At 41.6% G+C, this 25,669-nt stretch overlaps 1 protein-coding gene across 1 annotated transcript in view; it reads right to left on the bottom strand.

The window, feature by feature from the left end:
- Positions 1 to 1,995: 1,995 nt before the first annotated feature.
- Positions 1,996 to 25,669, bottom strand: part of Heatr5b (HEAT repeat containing 5B) — a 79,791-nt gene continuing 56,117 nt past the window's right edge. Inside the window, 10 exon segments of the mRNA XM_028873325.2 lie at positions 1,996 to 2,852; positions 5,120 to 5,333; positions 6,618 to 6,769; positions 10,461 to 10,685; positions 12,056 to 12,322; positions 13,331 to 13,475; positions 15,247 to 15,374; positions 16,434 to 16,688; positions 17,691 to 17,928; positions 23,867 to 24,046. Of these exon segments, the coding sequence (XP_028729158.1) occupies positions 2,548 to 2,852; positions 5,120 to 5,333; positions 6,618 to 6,769; positions 10,461 to 10,685; positions 12,056 to 12,322; positions 13,331 to 13,475; positions 15,247 to 15,374; positions 16,434 to 16,688; positions 17,691 to 17,928; positions 23,867 to 24,046 (2,109 nt within the window). The 3' untranslated portion in view covers positions 1,996 to 2,547.

Genomic DNA, 25,669 nt, shown 5'->3' with positions numbered 1-25,669 from the left:
AAAAAGTTAAAGATAGAGTTATTATTTAAGCCAGCAATTCCACTCCTGGCTAGAAACTGTTGAGGTACTAAAATACATGTTCGTGATGCATGCCTATAATCCTAGCACCCAGAAGGATAAAGCAGAAGGATCCTGAGCTAGGGGCCAGCCTTGGGTAAAGAATGAGAACCTGTCTCAAGAAATATGTTCATGGAAAATTCTGTACATAACTGTTCAGAGCATTATTACTTACATGATATTCAGAAGAGGAAGGAGGTGGAAACAGCCTGAGTGTCCTTCGGTGATGAGCAGATAAAGAAAATGTGTACATACAACAGAAGAGTATTCCGCCATTAAAAAAGAGTGACAGGATGATTCACACTACAGTATGGATGGATGGATTGATGGATGGATGATCCTTGAAAATCTAAGAGTCAAGGAACCAGTCATGAAAGAACACATGACTCCATATAATACATGTCCACACATGGAAATAGCAGATGGGAGGTGGCCGCCTAAGACTCGGGGAAAGAAAGAGACTATGGCCGGGCGGTGGTGGCGCACACCTTTAATCCCAGCACTCGGGAGGCATAGCCAGGCGGATCTCTGTGAGTTCGAGGCCAGCCTGGGCTACAGAGTGAGTTCCAGGACAGGCTCCAAAGCTACACAGAGAAACCCTGTCTCAAAAAACCAAAAAAGAAAAAAAAGAAAGAGACTATGAGATCACTCAAAGGATGCAGGGTTCTCTGGAGCAACAAAACTGTGTGACTGTTGAGGGTTGCTGTGAATTTACTAAATGCCACTAAACTGTACTGTATTTTCCCAGTACGGGGGACTGAGTCCAGGGCTTTGCACACACTAGGGAAGTTATCCACCATTGAAAACATCCCCAGCCAGAACCAGACACATTCACTGAAATTACATGACATGAGGAATAATTTTAATAGAATTTTACCAAAAATAAAAACAAAAGAAGCAAGAAGATAAACATTGGAAGCCTGAGTCTGAAATTAAAATCAACCCTGTAGAAAGAAAAGTCAGTCAGAAAACCAGCGAGATGGATACCTTCTGAGGTGTCTAGAAGACCAAGATGGGCTAATCGGTACAAGTATGAGAGAATAAGCAGCAGGCAGCATATTTCAAATAGCATTAGTATTTTAAATGTTTAGGAAAGTCACTCCTTTGTTGATAAAGAGTCTAAACTAGCCAGGCGGTCGTGGCACACGCCTTTAATCCCAGCACTCGGGAGGCAGAGGCAGGTAGATCTCTGTGAGTTTGAGGCCAGCCTGGGCTACCAAGTGAGTTCCAGGAAAGGCGCAAAGCTACACAGAGAAACCCTGTCTCAAAAAACAAAACAAAACAAACAAACAAACAAACAAAAAAAGTCTAAACTACATGTCTGGTAAAGCTGGTGATTAAAATTTGCTGACTGGTGTGATGACATTCATGTACCCAGTTACCTGTTTTGCATGGTAAATTCCCATGGCATGAGAGGCACACCTAACCTGTAATTCTCTCCGTGTGCCCTCAGGCACTTAGCTTGATGCCATATCCACAGCAGGCCTCAGTAAATATTTGATGAATGAAACTAACTACCACAGTCAGAAGCTGAGGCTCTGTAATTACAAAGTATGAAGCAGGACAAATTTTAGCCATTAAAAATAAGTAGAATAGCATGCCACATTCAAAATGCTTTAGTCAATCTGTAGGTGAGAATTTCAGTTCAGTTAACAACATGTATGTACACAAAGCATAATTTAGACATTTAATGTGAGAGTTAAAGGTTCATCAGAAAGATAAGGATATTTGATGAAATGGTTAGAAAATGTGATTTTATTCTTACTATTTTTTCTATAAAACAAAGATTTTGGGGCTGGAGAGATGGCTCAGAGGTTAAGAGCACCGACTGCTCTTCCAGAGGTCCTGAGTTCAATTCCCAGCACCCACATGGTGGCTCACAACCATTTGTAATGTGGTCTGGCTCCCTCTTCTGTATACATAATAAATAAATAAATCTTAAAAAAAAAAGATTTTTTTTTTGTTTTTTGAGTGGCGTCAAATTTTGCAATCTGTTTGCTTTTCAATTAAATTTTCATGACAAATGCTAAAGTCTGAGTCATTTTATTTTCCTGATAATACCCAAAGGCTGCCCAACTACATGATGTAATTATGATTTTAGCATTTACATTTAAAAGACCATGGCTTGGTGTCTACAAAAATAAGTTAATTAGGGCCTAGGGGTGTATGCCACAGCACAGCACATGCTTAGAATGAGCAAGGCTCTGAGTCCAATCACCAGTAACAAAACCCAAACTAAAACCTAAACTCCCAAACAGTAACAACAAAAAAGTCAACAAAAGATAGATATCATTAGGATAAAAATGGAAATATATTTACCACATGATCTTTAAAAATCAGTAAGAGGTGTGAACACTATTTCACTCAATCAACTTCAAAGCATTATAATTCCAATATACAAATAAAACAATCCATAGTCTGGAATGATGCAGAGGTTGTCACTCACTACCTAAAATATAAATACAAAAAAAAAAGGACTGGAAGAACACCCTAAAAAAAGCTTGTTTTTAGCTTAATTGTCGGTGCAGAATGTGTGGCAGGGGCCGGCTGCCTGGCAGCTGCTTTGGCTTTGCTGGCTTGGCTGGCTCGAACAGCAGTTTCTAGGCGCACTTTCAGTTCAGGAGCGGCCCCCATTACCGTCTTGAAAGCATGTGGGTACAGAGGTCCGATATGCATTAAGTTCTGGAGTGCGAACTCATGGAGATCTTTGGAGACGGAACTTGCTGAGGCAAAAGAATTTTCATCCAGCAGGTAAGAGATCAAAGTGGGCACTAAAAGAGCGAGTAACTGGACTCCTGTAACAAAAGACAGCAAAGATGGTCTGATTGGAGAGAATGCAGCTTGACACTGCTAACAGGAACAATATAATATATAACAGAAAATGTATGTTACTTGTGCAATTACAGTTTAATAGCCAGCCAGGCCCCATCCATGTCCCTGAACTAAATGACTCTCTTTCAAAAAAATAAAGGCATAAAACATTGATACCACTAAAGTGCTATAATTTCCACTCTCAAATCAGACCAATTTGCAGTATTAGTAAGATGTGCCAATAATAAACATGGTTTTATTTAGATTATAAGTGTTTTAGAACACAGCAAGACTTGGAGCAATCTAATTTTTTAACTTAAAATTTAAGACATTTATGTTTTAGAAAAGTAAAGGAGGGTTGGGGATGTAGCTAGGTGATAAGAGTGCTTACCTAGCATAAGGGTTTGATCTCAATTCACAGGGGTAAAAATGGTAAAAATCACTTGTAAATAGATAGGATTACATACACTAGGAGTGTACAAATAATGAATTAATGAATGAGTGATACTAATTTAATGGCAGTATCTTTTAGATTTTCAAAAATTTTATATAGTCACATGATTCCAAGAGGGTAAACCTGTAGGTTTAGAATTATCATTAACTTTTCTCATTTCTTTGCAAATGTGCTCTCTTTTAACAAAAAGTTTCCCAGCAAATTGTAAAATAGTAGAGACTTTTGAAAAGCTATTGTGTGACTGGAGATACAGTTCTGTGCTGGATCATGTGCTCAGCAGGCATGAAGCCATGGGCTCAGTCTTCAGCAGGGATCGATGAAGTGTTGTCAAAGACATTCAGCAGGTGTGGTGGCACACGCCTTTAATCCCAGCACTCAGTGGCAGAAGCAGGAGAATCTCTGTGAGTCTGAGGCCAGTCTGGCCTGCAAAGTGAGTTCCAGGACAGCTAGAGCTACACAGAGAAAACCTGTCTTGAAAAACCAAAAAAAAAGGGACAGGAAGAAAAGATTGTGTTTTTGAAGAAACTGTTACAGAAAGTAACATAGGTTACTTGGGTAGAAAGTATGATGTAACTTTATTGTATTTATTTTACTAACTATAAATTTTATAAATAGGACTCAACCTTATTCACTTTGTAATGCTAGCCCTGATCTTACTGTCCTTCAGTAGTTGAAGTCTAACCTGACTTTCAATTCCTCAACAGCTGCCCAAATTCAGAATTAAGCTTAGCATGAAGACAGAGATGAGACCCCTGGCCTGCCCCCAGTCCCATGCTTAGCATGGAGCCTAGGGCTTGAACACGCAGGGGAGCTCTTGGTCACCAAGCTAGTCCCTGGCTCAGGGAAGTGAATCTTGAAAGTTGGGAGCAGCTTGATGTTCAATCATAAGGTATTTGCTGAAAATTTTAGCTTTTCCATAACAATTAAAAAAATCACATTTTAGCCGGGCGTTGGTGGCGCACGCCTTTAATCCCAGCACTCGGGAGGCGGAACCAGGCAGATATCTGTGAGTTCGAGGCCAGCCTGGGCTACCAAGTGAGCTCCAGGAAAGGCGCAAAGCTACACAGAGAAACCCTGTCTCGAAAAAAAAACAAAACAAACAAACAAACAAAAAATAACATTTTAGTGTATATCTATTAAGTATACAGAAAGCTTATACTTTGTGTATAAAGTATGCATTTAAAGGCTGGGCACATAAAGGAGTGGTGGCACACTCCTTTAATCCCAGCACTCGGGAGGCAGAGCCAGGTGGATCTCTGTGAGTTCGAGGCCAGCCTGATCTACAGAGTGTGATCCAGGACAGGCACAAAGCTACACAGAGAAACCCTGTCTCAAAAAAACATTTAAAAAAAATATGCATTTCTGGTTCAATAAATGCATGTTGCATTAATCATGAAGCAAAAAAAAAAATAGTATCAAATTCTGAGGTATCTTATGATGCTTGGTACTTACACTTCCCTGGTTATAACATAAGGGTTATGTAAATCATATTTTATTTAAAAAATTCTATTAAATATCTGTATGTTCCTAGTTTTTAAAAACACACTCCTAGAAAATTAAAAACAAAATCAGTGTGTAAAAATGCCCTCAGTAATTCATTGTGACTTCTCACTCATAAAAAATAAATATAAGTAAACCCAATACATTATGTTAGTAACATGAGCAGATATATTATGTATTCAGACTGTAATTGCTTATTGGGAAACACATGGTTGCAAAGCCTGTGTTTAACACTGAGATTCATAAATAATACAGGTCTTCACTTTGGACTAGTGGCTTTTAATAGTAAACACTTACTGTTCTGTTCTTCTCCAAGAGCAACCAATGTTTCAAGAACTTTAATTCCTTCTTGGACAGCCAAAAGTTCTGTGTTACTGGCTGGTCGGTTTCTTTCGACAGCCTTTAGCTTTTCAACCACTAGCGGGGCTAATGAATGGATGTAGGGAGTTGAAAGGGCGCGATTGGAATGCTGGAAGACGGAGAGGAGAAGCTGGTAGCATTTGGCTTGAACCTATGGAAGAGAGTGATTTTCTCAATCAATACATGTCGCAGATCTTATTGGCTAGACAATCACATTGTACCTCAACATGAAAAAGGAGAACAATGGAACTTAATGCCAACTAAATAAAAGTGGAGATTAAAGAAATGCCTTATACATGAGTTACTAAATCATCATCCTTACATAACAAATATTTCTACTGTGTAGGAAAGCTAGAAACTGGAACATCTGATTTCTTTTCAATTCTTTCTTTAATATATAATTTAATATATAATTGTCTCTCTGATTTTAATGCCATGTAGTCAGGGAGGTTAATAAAGGATTGATCTGAAATAAAGCTACAAAAATGCACTATTTAGTTACATCAACCCCATTTAATTCTTTGGAAACAACTGTTTATAGTAACATATTAACTCCCTCCTCCACTTTTTTAGGCAGTTTCTCACTATATAGCTACAACTAGCCTGGAACTCACTATGCAGACCAGGTTAATTTCAAACTTGTAGAGATAGGCTTGCTTGCCTCTTCCCCCTGAGTGTTAGGATTAAAAGCATGTATCACCCTGCCTACTACAGTAGTAACATTTTTTTAAGATGGGAAAAAATGGAGGGGGTTGATCATTGATGTGTGGGACAAAGAGTGAAATACATGTATTTCAGTGGTTTGTTAGAAAATGAACTACCAAATTTCTCTGGACATAGAAAAGTGTTAGGGACATTGTGAAAATACAGGTCTCTGAGCTATAAATAGAGAGACTTTAAGGAAGCTCAAGGTGGAGGCCAGGAATATTCTGCACTGATTTTCTTTTCCTAGTGTGTGGCATGCTTGAGAAGCATTAAGTTGGATTTTGACAAAATAAACTAATAAAAATGTTCATTAAAAGATGCAATAATGTAAATTTATTCTTTAACATTCTTGGTATCACTGAAATAAATACTGAAAAACAAAACCCATGTAAAGTCTCTACCAGTTATGGCCAGGGTTAATAAAATATTTCAGACATAGGGGAGCATCTACAAATATCACTCTTAGTGCTTAAATACACAGTTCTCTAACACTTTTTCAATTTAAAGCCATACTACAGGTTGACCAGATGGCTTGGCAGGTAAAAATGCTTGTGGTGACGATACACAAGGTACCCCTACATACACATACACATCATACATTTGCACCCAATAATAAATAAACAAGATTTGAAAAATAAAGCCACACTATAAACATTTTATTGCACCTGTCACATCTTAGTGAGCTCATCTGAAAATTCCTGACACGGTGGCCTGCTGAAGGGTAACTCACCCATGGGTCACATGAGTTCAGCGCACTTTTAAATCTGTTCATGCAGCCGTTCTGCAGGGACTGCACTCCTATTATCTCAGTGCTGGCAGACCACAGGAAAAGTGCTATGGCTGTCAATGTGCTCACTTCATCAGGCGCAGGCGTAGAATCATCTACGAGACAAAAGGGCAGCCGCGAAGGAAGACAGGGAATTACAGACATGAACAATACTCTCTCAATGTTTCCCACAGACTGTGCCTCAACCTAAAAAATACAGATTGCAAGACTGTGGAACTAGGATAGGAAAAAATGCTTCAGGCACACTTTTAAATTGCTATGTTAAAGTCTGACAGGAAGCAGACAATTAGTCTCAAAGAATCTCTCTGCAGACCACTCGATTATGGATAGAAGAAATGCAACTTTATGATATGGAATTATGGCATGTGCCATCTTGGCACAGTTATTAATGCTGAGATTTGGCATGGTGGTGCACACCAGCAATCCCAGCACCGGAGGCCAGGGCAGGATGATTGACACAAATCTAAGGGCAGCCTGGGCTACAGAGTGACACAAGTCAGTGTGGTCTACAAAACACAACTTGGTGTCAAAAAGCAAAAACCAAGAGGTTCCTTTTATTTTATATTTAGTTATTTTATTTTTATTTTTTATTTTTTTTTTTGAGACGAGGTTTCTCTACATAGACTTGGCTGTCTGTCCTGGAACTCACTCTGTAGACCAGGCTGGCCTCGAAGTCAAAGAGATCCGCCTGCCTCTGCCTCCCGAGTGCTGGGATTAAAGGTGTGCTAGTCAAGAGATTCTTGATGTAGGACAAAGCAATATTATACATTGTCTTACATGATTGCCTGAGAAAGATATACATTACTTATATGAAATTCCTGCCCAAAAGGTATAAAGTGAATGTACACTAAACTGAGGAAAAATTAGACAATTATAAATTAAGGAATATTCTACAAAGTAGATCCTATAGTCTTCAAAAACATGAACATACATGGTGGTTCACACCTTAAATCTCAGTATTTGGATTTGAGGGTGGGAGAATGGAGGTGGGGGCAGAGACAGGAGGATCCCTGAGTTTGAGACCAGCCTGGTCTACAGAGCAAGTTCCAAGACAGCCAGGACAATACAGAGAAACCCTGTCTTGAAAAACAACAAAACAAACAAACAAACATGAACATCATAAAAGAGAAAGGCTATGTTAATGCCCCAGATTAAAAGAGGCTAAAGCAACATGATAATACTGCAAAGAAAATGTCATTATTAGGGCAACTTCTAAAATTGCATATGAACAACAATAGCACTGCATTAATGTTGGATTCCTAAACTTAGCAATTCTTTTGTGGGTATTTAAAGAATGACCTTGTTCTTAGGACACCTAGGAAGTATTCAGGAGTAAAACATCACCAAGATGTTAGCATATTCTTAAGATGGTTTAGCAAAGTTAATTAAGATGAGTAACAATGATGACATGCGACTTTTACCGAGGGCCATGTATAACGTGAGAGGCAGGAGGCAGGACAAGGGCATACTGGACTCCACACATCCGTTCCTGAAAGTCTTATTAAAGCTTGAAATTTATTTCAAAATCAAAGGTTCTAAAAATGAAAAAAAAAAAGTCCTGCAGCAATTCATTGCTCCCTTGAGAATGTCCTTGTGTGTGCATGACTATATATACACACAATTTTAAAGGAGAAGACCTCAGTTTTTTAAGTAAGAAGCATGCTTCCCAAGCTGGAAATTCCCTGTGACACGCCCTCTCTCGTGTCCAGTGGGGTGCTACTTCCCTTGCTATCCGAACACTATGCAGACATCCCCATGGCCTTTTCCCTGTCACTTAATTACTGACTTACGCCTGAACTTGATATGGAGCTCAAGCTGGCCCTGAGCTCCACAGTGATCTTATCCTCACCTTCTATGGGTTGGAGTTACAGCCAAGAGCCTCAATGCCTGGCTGTGGAAATGCCAAAAATAAATAAATAAATAATGTGGCAAATCTTTCCTTATTATTCGGTTTTTTTTTTTTTTTTTTTTTTTTTTTCGAGACAGGGTTTCTCTGTGTAGCTTTGCGCTTTCCTGAGCTCACTCGTAGCCAGCTGGCTCGAATCACAGAGATCGCTGCTCTGCTCCGATGTGGATTAAAGGCGTGCGCCACCACCGCCCGGCTTATTATTCGGTTTTTAGAGCTTTCATGTTTTCTTTTAAAAAAAGAAAATTTAAGAGGGAAAAGTTAAACACAGAAGAAAAGTGGGCAAAAACTATGAATAAGTCTTCCCCTGAATTAGAAACAAACATAAAAAAATGCTTTTTTAAAAAAATTATCCTCCCAGCTCCACAGCAATTTGGCAATATCTGATGAATTAAGTGTTAAAATATGTATTTCCAACTCTATATATGTGCCATAAAAATACACTACAAATCTTTTTTTAAAGATTTATTTATTTATTATGTATACGGAAAAGGGCGCCAGATCTCATTACAGATGGTTGTGAGCTACCATGTGGATGCTGGGAATTGAACTCAGGACCTCTGGGAGAGCAGTTGGTGCTCTTAACCTCTGAGCCATCTCTCCAGCCCCACACTACAAATCTTTAAAGATGTCCATAACAACCATGCTTGTAATTGGGGAAAATTAGAAACCATAAAAAATATCCATTAACAGAAGAATAAGTAACTGTCAAATACATGTGATGAAAGTTATGTCAGTTAAAAGAATGATGCTGCGGTGGTGGCACACACCTTTAATCCCAGCCCTCGGGAGGCAGAGGCAGGCGGATCTCTGTGAGTTCGAGGCCAGCCTGGGCTACCAAGTGAGCTCCAGGAAAGGCGCAAAGCTACAAGAGAAACCCTGTCTCGAAACCACCCCTGCCCACACAAAAAGAATGAATAAGGGGTTGGGGATTTAGCTGAGTGGTAGAGTGCTTGCTTAGCAAGCGCAAGGCTCTGGGGGGGCGGGGAGATGAATGAATAAGAGTCGGGCTGTAGCCCACACCTTTAATCCCAGCACTCGGGAGGCAGAGGCAGGTGGATCTCTGGGAGTTTGAGGCCAGACTGATTTATAGAGCAAGTTCCAGGACAGCCAGGGCTACACAGAAACTCTGTCTCAAAAAACAAAACAAAAAAAAAAATATTTGGTTGTGAGCCTAGCCTTTAATGGCTGAGCTATCCCTCCAGCCCCTATATATATATTTCATACTTATTTATCTTGCTCGATATAATATTTGTATATACACAGATAACGACATTTACTAACTGATACATATTAATGTAAGAAATTGCTCATTTCTATACACAGCTATTATAGAATAATATAGAATAAACTATGTACTTCAATATCAAGATTGCAGTTCTATCTGGGGATATGTTGGAATAGCCATAAGTATTTTGTCTCCTATTTTACAACTTATCCTTTGGAGACAGTGATCATGAGTTTGAAGTTAGCCTGGGCTACATGAGAAGACCCTGCTTCAAAAACCAACAACAACAAGAGAGAGAGAGAGAGAGAGAGAGAGAGAGAGAGAGAGAGAGAGAGAGAGAGAGAGAGAATGGATTCCACAGTGGGAGGAGACAAAAGAAAAGAAAAAACCTTGCAGTAAACATATGCATATCAACCATGTCAATTCTGGGCATACACTGTCTCACTGTCTCTGTTTTTTAACCCATCAACAAATATCCTTAGAGCCCACAATGAAGGAAGAAGCATTTCCATTTCAACTCTGAAGGTGGGATGAAACACCTGTCCTGGGTAGACTCCATGTTACCCAGCAGTCTCCTGACAAGGGTCTTCTAGCAATAATCTGTTAAGGAACAGACATCTAGAAATCAAGCTTTGGGAAACCAATAGGCTACCTGGTTGTGAATATTCCAGGATGCAGGCAAGAGTGCTCCGGATCAGAGCCGTCCACTGTTTCTGAGTTTCTTCGGTTTTGGCCATCGGAAGTGTCACGATGCTTTTTATCCCCTGCAGAGCTGCGCTGACCGGAGGAGGAACCTGATTGTCTGCAGACTTTATTGCTGTGTCTTTTAATATTCTTGCAATTAAGAACAGAATTGTGGGCAGGATTGTCATACAGCCTGAAATAAAAACAAATCAGGTTATTTTGTAACTCTTTCAGTTCCCACATGATAGCTGTTTCCAACACACACACACACACACACACACACACACACACACACACACGCATACAAGTGTTTTTCCACAGATGATTGTGTTCTCCTCTCCCTAAGATAAGGTCTTATAATTTTGCACAGGCTGGTCCCACACTCTGGGCTGAAGCAATCCTCCTGCCTCAGCATCACCATGATTTACTATTACTTCTTTCCTTGACTTTATTCAAATTTACTGTATTACTATCACTATACATCAGTTTGAAAAATAACACAAGAAAGTGGCATATTGGTTTTTTTTTTTTTTTTGGTTTTTCGAGACAGGTTTTCTGTGTGCTTTGTGCTTTCTGACTCATTGTAGCAGCTGCTTGAACTCACAAGAACTGCTTCTCTGCTCCGAGTCTGATAAAGCTGCCCACAGTGGCAATATTGTTTTTAAATAGAAGTGGCATTTTCTTTTTTGTTCCAACTGAACCTTGTCTTTATTACTTCCAATGTGACCTATTTCATGCTGTCCTTCACACGGGAGTAAGACTGGGGGACAGAAGAACTGGAACACAAACCGTAAACTCTGAGTAGCCGGGTGACTCTTACAGTGATTCTAAGAGAACTCAGGTCAGGAAAACAAAGGATGTGACTGGGCAAGCAAACGCGGAAAGAAAGCATTCTAGAATCCGGAGCCGAAACCATCCTCTAGTGCAGCACCCATGGCGCAGCCAGATGGAGAAGCCACTGGTTCACACTTGTCAGGTGGAGCCACAAAGGTCTGTGTGGGCTGAAACGTACCACACACCTTCTGGTACTATTTTTACTTTGAAACAGAGAGAGAGTCTATCCACAGATAGTTTCCAGGGTCTACAGACAACTACTATCTTTATTAACCATAATCCTTTGCAGTGCTCCTTCGGGTTGACTGCCACTCTCTTCAGACAGGCTTTATTGTTCAGTGACATTCACGAAGGGGACCAGATTATAAAAGAGGAGTTCAGTCATTCCTCCCATGTCTACGTGTTGGCTTCACATCTTCTCTCGATCTTCAAGTTTTGATTTGTTTTGGGGTGATCAAAACCAAGACAAGGACCTGGCATATGCTGACCAGCTCTCCAGCACTGAGCTACAGCCCGGATCTCCCTCTGAGAGATTGATAACGAGGCTACCTTAGGTTGCTAGCTTTAGAAACTTTATCTTTCCTAGGCTCTCACAGACAAAGTAACCGTTAAAAACTTCCCATTTAGCGCCTGAGATGTAAGAAGAAAAGAACCCTAAGTTAAAATGCACAGAAAGCTCATCTTTGCCTCATCGTATGGCACACTCCCAAACACTGATCGGTACCGTACCAGCTGGTGAGCAGAGGGATGGCAAATCAGACAGAATGGCCACCGTGGCCGCCACCAAACGAGCACTTTCTTCTGACAGGCGAGTTTTTGTGGCCACGTGACTTGGAGAGTCCGACATCTTAGTACTCAGGTGTGGCATATGCCGCACTAAAATGAACATCAACAGCTCCATGGTTGAAAACACAAGAGACTTTCCAGGGATGAGGCCACCGCTGTCACCTCCTTCTCCTAGGGTGGGACAGGACTCTTTTTCCATGTCCTCTTCATCTAAGAAATTTGATGAAGAATACAATTTGATGGAATTTCCAGAAAAGAAATACATAAAATAATAAGTACATCTAAATGATTTCTAAAGGGTTTAGAAGTAAATGTGTAAATGGTGCCATATGTCCTTCTCGGCAAATGTCCTGGATAGATAAACCCCACTTGAAAGCCACCGGCAGTTCATTTTACCTGGAAAATCACTACTAGGCTTTTTATTAGGTTTGTGTTTCATAATAGGAATAACAAATTAGCTAGGTTGAACCATATATAATTGACACCTTTGAATGGAAGAAGTCCAGAATTTGCAATTTTTTTAAAACTTAAATTTTTATTTATTTATTTATTTATTTATTTATTTATTTATTTATTTATTTATTTATTTATTTACTTACTTACTTACTTATTTAGTTTTTCAAGACAGGGTTTCTCTGTGTAGCTTTGCACCTTTCCTGGAACTCGCTTTGGAGACCAGGCTGGCCTCGAACTCACAGAGATCCGCCTGGCTCTGCCTCCCGTGTGCTGGGATTAAAGGCATGCGCCACCACCGCCCGTCAATTTTTATTTTTTGAGACGGGCCTCTAGGCCAAGCTGACCTTGAATTTGCTATGTGGTGGAGAATGAACCTAGAACTTTTTGATCTGGCTTCTACCTCCCCAATGCTGGGGTTATAGGTATGCCCCCGTCATGCCTGGTTTATAAAACTTCTTAGTCCTATCATTATAAAACGAGGAGGAGTACAGGGCTGGAGAGACAGTTCACTGGTTAAGAAGACTGGCTGCTCTTCCAGAGGACCAGGGTTTGATACCTGGCATACACCTGGCAGTTCACAACCATCTCTAACTCCAGTTCTAGAGATCCAATGCCCGTTTCTGTCCCCTGTGGGCCCCAGGCACACATGTAGTGCACAGACATACATGCAGGCACCACACACACACATATGAAAAACAACCACCCCAAGCCTCGGGGAACAAAGAGGGTTTGCTTCAGGCCAGTGCAGCTTCCAGCACTTACTTAGGGTGCTTCTCTTCTCCTGTAAATGATCCTGAGCAGCCCTGACGATCTGCTGCACAACCCCAGTGACCAGCAACTGGATGGAGGGTGGGTTCCAGGTCAGCAGCAGACGGTGCAGGACACTTAGCAACTCAACACCAATCAGCTGTTAATACAAGTACGTTTAGTGAATTTCAACCTCAAAGGATAGACGTTATTATTAAAATCTGAGAAAGCAGACATGCGAAAGTAATTCTGTAACTAAAATTTAACATATAGGACTAGATAACAAAAGAGAATATTATAATAATAAAATTCAGAGGTCACACATTTTCAAGCAACAAATGGCTAGTATTTAAATATTTGAAAGTTTGATATCCAGATATTATTCTCCTTCTACTGGAATAAAACACCTGAGCTATTGGTATTGCTAGAGTTCAGCATCACAGAAGTGTATAATTGTCAACCTAAAATGGGTAACTGGTATGTCCTACCCACCTCAGGAACCATTTCACACTTGGATGTTAATCCGCTACAATTTTCCACACCTAACTTGATACAATGAGCTTGCCTCAAATTAAAACACACAGGAGAAAACCTAATTCAGTCAAAGCTTTCCTCCCTTCTTCTCTTAAGACACAGATCGTCTGTCTACAGCCCTGGCTGCGGCTGCTGGCAAAGCGCGTGCTCAGCACCCGTGAGACTCTGGGTCCAATCCCCAGAAGTACAAAGAAATTAAAAAAAAAAAAAAAAAAAAAAAAAAAACCAAGGCTGTTCCATTTCTCCTCGTGTATCCTCTTATCCTAGGAGACTTCCAGGAATTGGTAAAAGACCCCTGCCTCTCCAGTCAGGCCACCTCTTGCATGTAACCGAATGCTCTAGACTTCCTTATTTCAAGTCTGCAAAGGCCTCCTCTGTCCTTTTACGTAGGCTGTCTTTCTCTCGTCCTCTTCCCTTCCACACTGTCCTCTGTCTGTCTTGAAATGTTCCTCTTGTCTTCTACAGCTGCTGCCTCTGCTCTATGCCTACCTCACTAATGGTCCCTACTGCCCATCGAGTTCACTCTTTTTAATTCATAAATGTTGTTTATCCTCACTTTTCCAACATGGACCTCTTTTCACCTTTATTCAACTTTTCTAGACTACTATTCTTTGGAAAATCATAACTGGCCTCCATGCTTCCCTTCTCATATCTCATAAACCACCCTCCACAAAGTTGTTGTGAAACCCTCCTACATCTATCTGTCTGTCTGTCTGTCTGTCTGTCTATCTATCTATCTATCTATCTATCTATCTATCTATCTATCTATCTATCTATCTACCTACCTACCTACCTACCTACCTACCTACCTATCTATCTAGGCAAATGCAAAATTAATCATTCTTCCATTTAAACATTTTAATAATTCCTTTTACTTTCAGGATAGAATTCAAATTCCTTTGCATGTCATAAAGAAATCTTCATAGTTTGGCCTTTACAGCACTGTCCAGCACCATCCAATGACCTCTACCTGTTTTATATCAGCCAGAGTACAAGACTGTAGTAGCCTTGAACTTGTCATGTTCTCTCATGAAGCCCAGTTTTTGTATGTGTGCTGTTCTTTCTCAGAGGCAGACTCATCTCTTTGGCAATCCCTCTCTAAGATCTGACTCATTCACTCTCTCTCTGATAAGGTGTCCTTTACCTTTGCATCTCACTGCTGCTGCCTCACCCCCTCCTCTTTACTCCCATAGCTATGAGGCTAAGAGGGCATGGCGTCTAGCTGTAGCATAACCCCATGTAGTCATCCAGGAGTCATCCAGGAGCCTTTTCACTAGCATCAGTTACACAGTCCTGTTTGCAATATACAAGGCTTATTTACAATGTGAGAGATTTATTCCCAAGTAGATATGATTACTGCAAAGCACACAATTCTCTATTAAAGAAATGCACGGTACCTGATCTTCTGCAATGTGGACTCGTGCATAAGGAGAGCCCAGTAAGGTGTGTAAGGCCTGCAGGCATGCTGTGACATGGTCAACGGGCTCCTCGGGCCGAGGGGCGCAAAGGAACTGTATACTCACACCTGGAATGCGAACACAAAGTGAAAACACGGGTCTTTAACACAAAACACTTATGTTGGTTGGGCAGTATGTTGTTCTCTATTTTCCCAGATGACTGTATGTTTATTAATACCAGAGAGTTAGAAATGTAATCTAGGCTAAGCAGACAGATACAACAAAGGGTTGTAGCCTGCAATTAGGTATGCACAGCCTGTCACCAGGTTGATTAGGAAGATATTCGCCCTTCAATTTCTAGAATTAAACAGTATAGTACATTAAGGATAAATTTATAAGCATTTCACTACTTTTATTAAAGAGTTGCCCAACAATATTTAATCATGCATGCTTTTTAAAGGTTTAATTCTGTGTATCTGTGCGGGTTTATTCATGTGAGTGCAGATGCCTGCAGAGTCCACAGAATGAGGTCAGATCCAATGAAGCTGGAGTTACAGCAGTTGGGAGGCCACCTGATGTGGGGGCTGGGGATGAGCTCAGGTCCCTGGTAAGGACAGTAAGTGCTGTTCACCACTGGGCCATCTCTCCAGGCCATATACAAGGTTTTTAAATGTCGAGCTACACACAAGACTTGTCAAAACAGGCGCTCGATGTGCACAAGGGTCAGGCTTTGGAAATGTTTCATATTTTCAGTTGTGAGATCTATGAATTCCATAATTACACCTTACTAGTTGTCTTCCTTTTCTAAAAATATGAGATCACAAAAGTTCCTTCAGAATATGTAAATATTTAAATATTAAAAGAACATTTATAAATTAAAAATGATTTAAAAGTAGACTATAAACAATTTTTTTCTTCATTGCCAAAACAGAGAAAACATGTTGAATAAAAAACCCCAGTTTTTTTTCCTTGAAATTCAATATTCTGTGAGTGAACACTATGGCTAAACTTTTAGAGTAGTTTAAAATAATTTTAGATTAATATTCAGTTAGCGTATAAGTGGAGCTGCAAAAGTCCTTTTATTGTTCTGTCTCTGAATTGTACTATGCAAAACTTCTCTACAGCATCAAAACGAAAGCTCCCCATGCTCTGAAGTGGCAGGTCCTGAAATGCATCAGGTCACCCACCTAGGATCAGGTGCATTCTGTCTCTGTTCACTTCTGGCAAGGGTTTAGCACTAGCCATTGCTCCGGGCACCGGGTTTAAAGTGACAGCTGGGGAGCGTTTCTGTCCACCAGACACGGCTGCTGCTTCGGTGGACTCCGGACATGTAAATCCTGTGCTGTTCAACCAAAGGGCCACCGCATGGAGAATCGGGGCCCAGGAGTTCCGGTAGTGAAGTCTCGCTGTATCGATGGTCTCGGGAGTATAAAATGCCCCACCTGTGAAACAATCAAATTAAGTCGAGACATTATTTTCAAAAGTGTGCTCTGGCAACAAGCTCCTCCCCAACCACAGGCCTCCTCCACAGCTAAGCTGGATGGGCCTGTCTCTCCTGATGCCAGCCTTCCAGCCTCTCCTCTCTGCCACCAGGGACACCATGCATCCTCATTCGGCTCTGCCTTGGAGGGACAAGCCGGACGTCCCCCCTACACTCTGTCTTCATCATAACAGAGCCCTCTCCGTCTGTTTTCCACTCTCCTCTTCCTCCCCATCTCCATTTCCACCGCCAACACTGACCTTCTACCCTCTCCTGGCTATCAGAGTACCCCACGGGAGCAGAATAAAAAGGACTCAATCACTGTCATCAAAATATTTGGGAATTAATCATACGTTTCCTAAACAAAAACAGTCCATAATGGTGTCCTGACTGATCTCAAAAGGAGAACTAATTAAATACAAATAAGCAAGAGCCTTAGGAACCGAGTTCATGGCTCAACCAGGATTTACATGGAAACACAACCACTGGGCTGCACAGCAGTATACTTCATCACAGTTATAGTCACTGGTTGGTTCCCACAGCTAGTTTAGAGCGCCCTATTCGTACAGCTATCACTACAATGGCACTAACGTTTTTGCTTCAGCTAACACGCTCCCTGGTCATAGCCTGAATTCACAGAATCAGTATAAAGGACAGGCTCTAAATTAAACAATGCCACGATGAAGTCCACAGATTTGAAGATGTTATTTCGTTACTGTTGGTACTAGCCTCTGCCAAGTCCGTTTTGTTTAATGTCAGTTTGAACTCCATAAAAGTAGACTAGTGCAGCGAGTGGTGGTGGCGCACGCCTTTAATCCCAGCACTCGGGAGGCAGACCCAGATGGATCTCTGTGAGTTCGAGGCCAGCCTGGTCTCCAAACCGAGTTCCAGGAAAGGCGCAAAGCTACACAGAGAAACCCTGTCTCGAAAAACCAAAAAGCAGACTAGTGCATGTGCTACTTACCATCCGGGGGCAGCTGACTAGAAAACTCGGCTGGTAAAGTCAACAGCGCGTAGTCCCTCAGCGCGGCCAGCCACAGGCGGCTGAGTGTCGGCAGTTCAGGCTGCACCAGGGTTATCAAACTATCTGGCGGCAGTTCATCCATGGTACCATAGTCGTCGTCATCATCATCAGGGTTTTTAATTGCTCTCTTTGGTTTGGACTCTGCTTCCTTTTTAATATTCATAGCAACCACATATACCTAATAAGACATTCATGAGTTGAAAATGAGGTATCAGATCAAAATTGAATATTTTAAATTGTTATAATGATGCAGTTGAATGATCAAGGGGAACTGGGTGTGGATATTAGAAGGTATATAACTTTATGAATTCTTGATAACCACTAACGAGCAACTCTAGCTCCTGCTTCAGAACATTTCTCTGGTTTCTGGCCGTTCCTCTCGCACCATGTCCCTTAAGTAGGCTTCTCTGAGTTATTCTGGCATCCTTGTTCCACTTTACAAAGCCTCCTTTTTCCCAGCACCGAGTATAACTTCCTGTCTACTGCCTCTTTCCCAGGCTTACTAGGCATAATGAAACAGCCTTCAAAGAAACAGACTGAGAGAAGGGAGGTGGCCAGAGAAAGGATATCCATAAATATCCCCCTAATCTGCCTCCTACACAGGCCTTAAGTGAGGCTCGGCAATGTCACAATTACAACAGATAGCCAATCTAAGAATATAATGTACCTGTCACATGTATTATCTGTGTCCTTTGTAGTTTGTGGACTTTTTAAAGACATGTAATGTCAACTCTCCTAAAGCATGTTCACTTCACTATTGAGTTTATTTTTGTACTTACGTTTAGGCTCTGGGGAACTGATAATACAGTGCTGGAGAACGGGAAAGGGAAGAAAACAAGCAAGAGAAACATCTGCACTGCACAAAAGTCTTGAGAACCTTTCGTTCTACAGCACTGCTCCTGTGTGCCTGCTGCAGAAGCTCCTGTGCCTGCCTCTTGAGAGGTGGGGCTCACCTTACACTCATTCACACAGCGAGAGGACAGCTGGAGCACAGACAGACAGACAGTCATTAACAAATTTCTGGAGTAGACCGATTGCAGCTTGGGTTAGAAACACCACATTCATGCTTCCCAGAGGTGTTCTGTTTTGTTTTGTGTTTCAGATGGGGGGTCTCACTGTTACCCTGGATGGCCTGTAACTCACTATGTAGACCAGGCTGGCCTCAAACTCACAGAGACCAACCTGCTTCTGCCTCCTGTGTATTGGGATGAATCACACACCCACCTTTCCCAATCATTTTAAGATTGCCCACCACCTCAATTTTGATATTATACAGACATTCTAGGAAAGTGTCCAATAAACACTATAAATATAACCAGCAATTCATTTCAATCTTTAATTGACGGGGGCCGGAGAGATGGCTCAGTGGTTAAGAGCACTGACTGCTCTTCCAGAGGACCCGGGTTCAATTCCCAGCAACCACATGGCAGCTCACAACTGTCTGTAACTCCAAGATCTGACACCCTCACATAGACATACATGCAGGTAATACACCAATACAAATAAAGTAAAAATAAATAAATTATCAATCCTTAATTGGCACCTTGCTTTTATTATTGTGCTAGGAATTAAGGCAACAAAGACAAAAATACCTACTTTTTCTTTCTATGACCTTAGAAATACAATGATGAGGGAGTGATAAAATGCTGATTTTTTTTTACAGAAAAAAATTTTTGTTTTGTTTTTTGGGACAGGGTTTCTCTGTGTAGTTTTGGTGCCTATCCTGGATCTCACTCTGTAGCCCAGGCTGGCCTCGAACTCACAGAGATCCTCCTGCTCTGCCTCCTGAGTGCTGGGATTAAAGGCGTGCACCACCACCGCCCGGCCTTTTAACGAATTTTTAAAGTTTGTTTTCAGGCTGGGTGTATGCCTGTACTCTTGGGAAGCTGAAGGAAAATCTGGGTAACGCCAGTTTTGGTAACATAGCAAGACACTGTCTGAAACCGCAAACAACAGTAAACCGTAAAGAAGGAATGAAAAATCAGAAGTCCCACATTGCACACGCAGCACCTTCCTACCATTTCCCCCAGCCCTGGTGCTGAGTGAGCACACCTGACTTCTGAAGTGAATGCGCAAACCTCAGGGAGCACCAGTGAGGGAGGATCTAACCACAGAGCACAGCAAAGGCAGGGCAGAGTAGTTAAGGACAAACGTTCTCTCTCACAGGTCAACAAGGACAGAGAAACTGTAGGCAGGAGGAACAGCAAGGACAAGAACAGGAAAGCAGGGAAAGTAGGGAACTGCATGGCTCTTGCCTGAGCACAGGAGGCAAGGCAGAGATACCTGGAGCTTTTGCTTGGTAGGCATCGAGGAAGGGGAGAATCGCTGCAGGAGTTTTTATGTCAGATATACATACTTTTCTACGACTTTCATTCTAATAAGTATGTTATAAGAGGTTGGGGAAGTAAAAAATTGCATGTGGTAGCACACACTTATAATCCCAGTACCCAGGGGGCTGAAGCTGGAAAATCATACAAGTTTGAGGCCAGCCTGGTCTATATAAAGAGTGAGTTCCAGGCTAGCCAGGGATACATAGTGAGATACTACCTCAAAACAAACAAACAAACAAACAAACAAACAAACAAACAAAAAGTTAGAACACACAAGTCTAAAAATGCCTCATAATCCTAATTCCCATTATCATGTTCTGTCTTTGTAAGCTGTAATTTTGCTGTACAGAGACCTTTCCATTTAATTTGATCAGTTAAAATGCAGTTTCCTCAGTCTTCATAACCATATCCTAATGACTTCACTGCACAGACTATACAATATGTCCACTAATTTCCCCACAGCTGGAGAAATTTCATGTGTCCTTCTGACTGTTTAGCGTAGGCAATCACAGAACACAAGACAACAGCAAAGGACGTGTACCTCACAGTGTCACCAAGAACACTCTAAGTAAACACATCTATGAGCTTATTTCTTTTCTTTGTCAGAGCAAAGGACCGTAGGAAGAGGAATTCCGGGGTCGGTGATAACAAACGTTCTCTGGTTCTCAGGAGAAGTGTGGAGTGCTTGGCTGTGGTGGCTGTAAACTTGGAGAGCACAAGCTATAGGGCCGAGTAAGACAGGCTCGGAAGTGGTGAGTGATTTGAATGAGGGCTGATTGTAGCCTTGGTGAAAGTGGTCTCAATGGAGAGAAGAACTATAGAAGCGAAGATATTGGAATTCTTTCACGAAACTTCAGGAGGTGAGGAGAGAGGGGAGCAGGAAGACGGGAGAATACAGGCAAAGACACAGCGCATGAAGAAGAGGGGAGGGTCCGGAAGGGGGATAACTGATGGCCTGGAGCTCTGAAGTCCCTTCACGCAGATGCTGACTTACCGGTATCTACTCTTGTCCTCCAAGTTCCCATTTAAAACCCTTTCTCCAGGGACCCAGCTCTGAGTCTGCGATCCAGCTTCAGTACCCTGCACTGCTTCAGAACTCCGAGTTTCTATGGTAGCACTCCTCACTTTCGGTTTCCTTCCTTGTTTTGAGTTTGCAGGCTAAGTAAATACAGTACATCTGTCTGTTCTTTACTATCCTGCCCTGGAGCTGACATTCCATAATATGTTGTTGGACAAATCAGAGTGGAGATAAAAGAACTATTAGTCCTGGATTCAAGCAAAATTTTAATAATTTTAAAACTAATCATAGCATATAATGTTGACTGTGGGTAGAAGAGTAAGTATCGTGCACAGTTCTCTGCACTGATATCTAGTTTAATTCACACTATCATCGCTGAAAGCCATTTCCTAACTTCAGTGTTAGAAAACAAGGGGAGCCGGAGAGATGGCTCTATGGTCAAGAGCACTTGCTCCTTGTGCAGAGCAGCAGGCGTGCACATGGTACACATGCATGCATGCAGACACTGATACACATGAAACACTAAAAATAAAAGAAGTATCTCAATGTGAAGAAAATGAGCTTTTTGAAAGATTCAGTCATTCGTGTATTTTATGTATATGAGTGCTCTGTCTTCATGCACACCAGAAGAAGGAATCAGATCCCGTTACAGATGGGTGTGAGCCACCATGTGGTTGCTGGGAATTGAACTCAGGACCTCTGGAAGAGCAGTTAATGCTCTTAACCTCAGAGCCATCTCTCCAGGCCCCAAAGCAAATTTTGAATAGGCAAGTAACATTCAATGTCACACGGTTTGCATGAACCTAAAGACGTGGAGGAGTTGAGAAACAGATTTTCTAAGTGAAAACACAGAAGTAAAACTAGGTCTTGAGTAGAGAGGTCTAGAATAAGCTGGCATGTGAGAAAGTGATCAAGGAAGTGAAGTAGTAAAGGATTCCCAGACAGCAGGAAAATCTAAGCCCAAGGTACAAGCCGCTGAAGGATAATACAGATTACCCCAAGTAAGAAAGCATTCCAAATAAATGCACATTATCAATTTTGTTATGTGGCACTTTATGGCATTTATTTATCTCAGTTCAGTGCCAGGCACTATGCTTTGAACTGTTATCCAGAACAGCTTACAAAAGATACTATTTCCACTTTTTAATGATAAAACAAGCTGTGAGCCAACTGTCCCTAGAAGAAGTCCCACAGATGGTGAATCTTAAGACAGGACTTAGTTCCAGGGCCTTGGACTCAGTTTCAATGTTCTTTACACTGAGCGCTGGCAAACTTCCCAGCAAGTCAATCAATCCCAGCACGGAAACGTGCAGAGGACCTGCCACCTTAAAAGGTTCTTACGTGATCATCGGAACACAGAGTAATACACACATGAGACCGAAGGACAAATTTTAGGGGGGTTATTTTTAAAAAATAAAATCCACTAAACAGTATCTTTTCTTATCTTGCTTTCATTTTAAAATTTAACACAAAATATAAAATCAGATTTGCATTAATTTCAAAGAGACTAAAATGTTATAAGTAAAAGCAATCATTTTACTAAATTAAGCAAAAAACATTATCTTGCTAAAATACCATCAGAGTAAGAAGTCCAGGATCCCAAGGATACTTTTCCACACACTCTGAGGCAGCCCTGCTGTTCAGGGGCCACGAGCTGTGGTACCTCAGACACAGGGAGGACAGGCTGAGGGCTGTAGAGCTGCTCACAAGCTGACAGCGCCTGCTGCTTTTGCAGAGGACCCGAGTTTGATCCCCAGCACCACCTGGTGCCTCACAACCACCCACCACTCCAGTTTGAGAGGATCCCTTTTCTGGCCTCTGCAAGTAAGTAGTGGGCACGCACATGGTACATATACATACATGTAGGCAAAACACACATACACATAAAATTAAAAAAAAATACAACTTTAAAATGGACTGAGCTGGCAGAGAAAGGAATCAGTTACTACAAATACTGGAGGGCAGGTGATGATAATTCAAAAGCAACTGGAAAATCTAGAAATTTAAGAGAATTTAAAATAATATAATTTTCTAAAGAAGTGCCCACATATACATGTGACATACACACACACACACACACACACACACACACACACACACACACACACACATATACACGGCAGCTATGGAAATGAAACAGGTTTAAAAATAACTATTAAAAAATAAAGTAAGGGGCTGGAGAGATGGCTCAGAGGTTAAGAACACTGGCTGCTCTTTTGGAGGTCCTGAGTTCAATTCCCAGCAACCACATGGGGGCTCACAACCATCTATAATAGGATATTATGCCCTCTTCTGGCCTGCAGGTACACATGCAGAGCATACATAAAATAAAAATAAATAAAAAAAACAAAACAAAACAAAAAAAACCCTAAATAAAACTTCTGCAACCTAGCTATCAAGGTAGCAAATCTCTTAAAATTAATTAAATAAAAGAATCTTAGCATAAAAACATTTTTATTATTTATATTTTTGTGCTTTCCATGGTTAGTTTCCCTATATTAATAGCCCTTCTTAAGACAAAGGACTTTGTTTTGTATTTTTCAGACAGGGTCTCACTTTGTAGCTTCAATTGGCTTAGAACTTGCTATGAAGCCCAAGAATGGCCCTGACACGGCAATCTCCTGCCTCAGGCACGCTAGTGAGAGCCACTATCCGAAGTAAGACAACACTTTACAGAAGACTCATCAACAGAGTCTGAAAAAGGCCCAGAAGATTCTCCAATGAGCATCAAGGATGGAGGATGGTGAGATGAGAGGGACCATGTTTACCTCTGCCCATGCCTTGAGGACGGCCAGCTTCTCCATGGTGGTGGCACTCTCTCGGTACAGTTGGCTGGAAGATCCCTTTCCAGCCTGGACTTTGTCCAGAGAGGACACGAGCAGGTTGTGTACCCGACGGAGATCATTGAGGTCGCTGACCACGCCACTGCCGATCCACGTGCTGCACACCTGGCCAGGGGACGTGTAAGGTTACTATGCATGGAGAGTAAGTGTGTGCACAGGAGAGGGAAGTGGGTTCCATCATATCCCCGCACATTCTGACCTCTGCAGACAATAAAGTAGCACTAAGTTTCCACTGTCTGTCTGTCTGTTTGAGACAGGGTTTTGCCATGCGCTACAGGCTGGCCTTGAACTCATCTCCCAAGTGCCAGAATTAAAACTTTGTACCACCATGCCTGGATTCTATGTATCTACTATTTAACAAATGAGAATAAGTGGTTTTCCACCCAAAGTTGTCCAGTCTTGAAAATTTCTTCAACAAAATATCTGTTTACCATCAGCAAACTATCAAAGTAGCTACTGTGAAAGACTTTTTTAAAAAGGGAAAAAGAAAACCATAGAGTTTTATGACTGCAGTTTATGCTGGATGATGCTTAGAAGTCAGGACAGTTTGTGTGTAAAGTCACAGGGATGTTCAATGGGGAAGAAATGAAGATTAAGAAAGCTGGGGTCAGACACACAAAGTTTAAATATCCTAGGTACTAAAGTCAGAGATGGCCACGAGTTTCAAGGGTCTTTGGCATTAGATTTAGGCTTTAGGAGAACCAGACACAGGATAATAGACAGCATGTCAGTTACCTGCATTAAAGTACTGCATGAGACAGAGACGACATGGATGGAACCGGGAATACAAGGAGGTGGTCAGGAGAAATGTGGAGACAAAAACTACAGGGTGTGGACACTATTTTTTTAGGGCACAAGACTGTGGGGTGCAGAAAGCACGAGGAGCCAAAACCTGTTCAATTTTGTCAATGCTCCTGACGTGGAAGAATAGAAGGACTGTGAGTCCATTGTTAGGAGTGCCAATATGAAAACTAGGAAAGTTCTGTGGAGAGACGTCAGCATGATGTGGATTCCAAACATTTTCACATGTGAACTCTAAGTACCACTAAGAGACTTGTGGACAGACATTCAGCAGACAGTTGGAAACTCTGCTCTAGGTTCCAGGAGCAAGTGGAGGGGAACTATGTAAGACTAGAAACTTCTACACAAGGGCAATAACTAAAGTAGGAGTATGAGGCAGATTTGTCTAGGAAAAGAATGTCTTTTTGTTTGTTTGTTTGTTTGTTTGAGTAGCCCTGGCTGTCCTGGAACTCGTTCTGTAGACCAGATTGCTTGCACTCACAGAGATCCACACGTTTCTGATTCCTGCGTGCTAGGATTAAAGGTGTGCACCACCACCACCTGGCTTGGGGAAAAATACCTTAAAAGCCTACATCCAGACAACAGGGAAAGCTGGTATACTTAAAAGGCAGGTGGAACAACTTAAGTGAGTTAAAACCCAGGAAAACAAAGGAAAACCACCAGAGGACAGCCGCCGGAGCCAAGAGAAGGATGTCATCCAGGAAGAGGCCTAGACAGGGCCAGCTTTGACAACTCTCATGAAGGTGCAGAAACCTCGTCAGGGAGGGAACACATGTGGGAAGGATTGGGACTGCACCACACGGTGGACACATGAACATTTCCAATAGGGAATTCATTAGGTACCGCTCTCAGAGACAAATCAATACTAAAACCTCAAAGGCTTCAGATGCAAATCAGTGTAATGAACTCGGGTTTTGCTGCCAAATA

The sequence above is a fragment of the Peromyscus leucopus genome, chromosome 22 (genome assembly GCF_004664715.2).
Source record: "Peromyscus leucopus breed LL Stock chromosome 22, UCI_PerLeu_2.1, whole genome shotgun sequence".
Lineage (NCBI taxonomy): Eukaryota > Metazoa > Chordata > Mammalia > Rodentia > Cricetidae > Peromyscus > Peromyscus leucopus.
The sequence above is the reverse complement of the archived record's forward strand: the minus strand, read 5'-3'. Positions and strand labels throughout refer to the sequence as shown.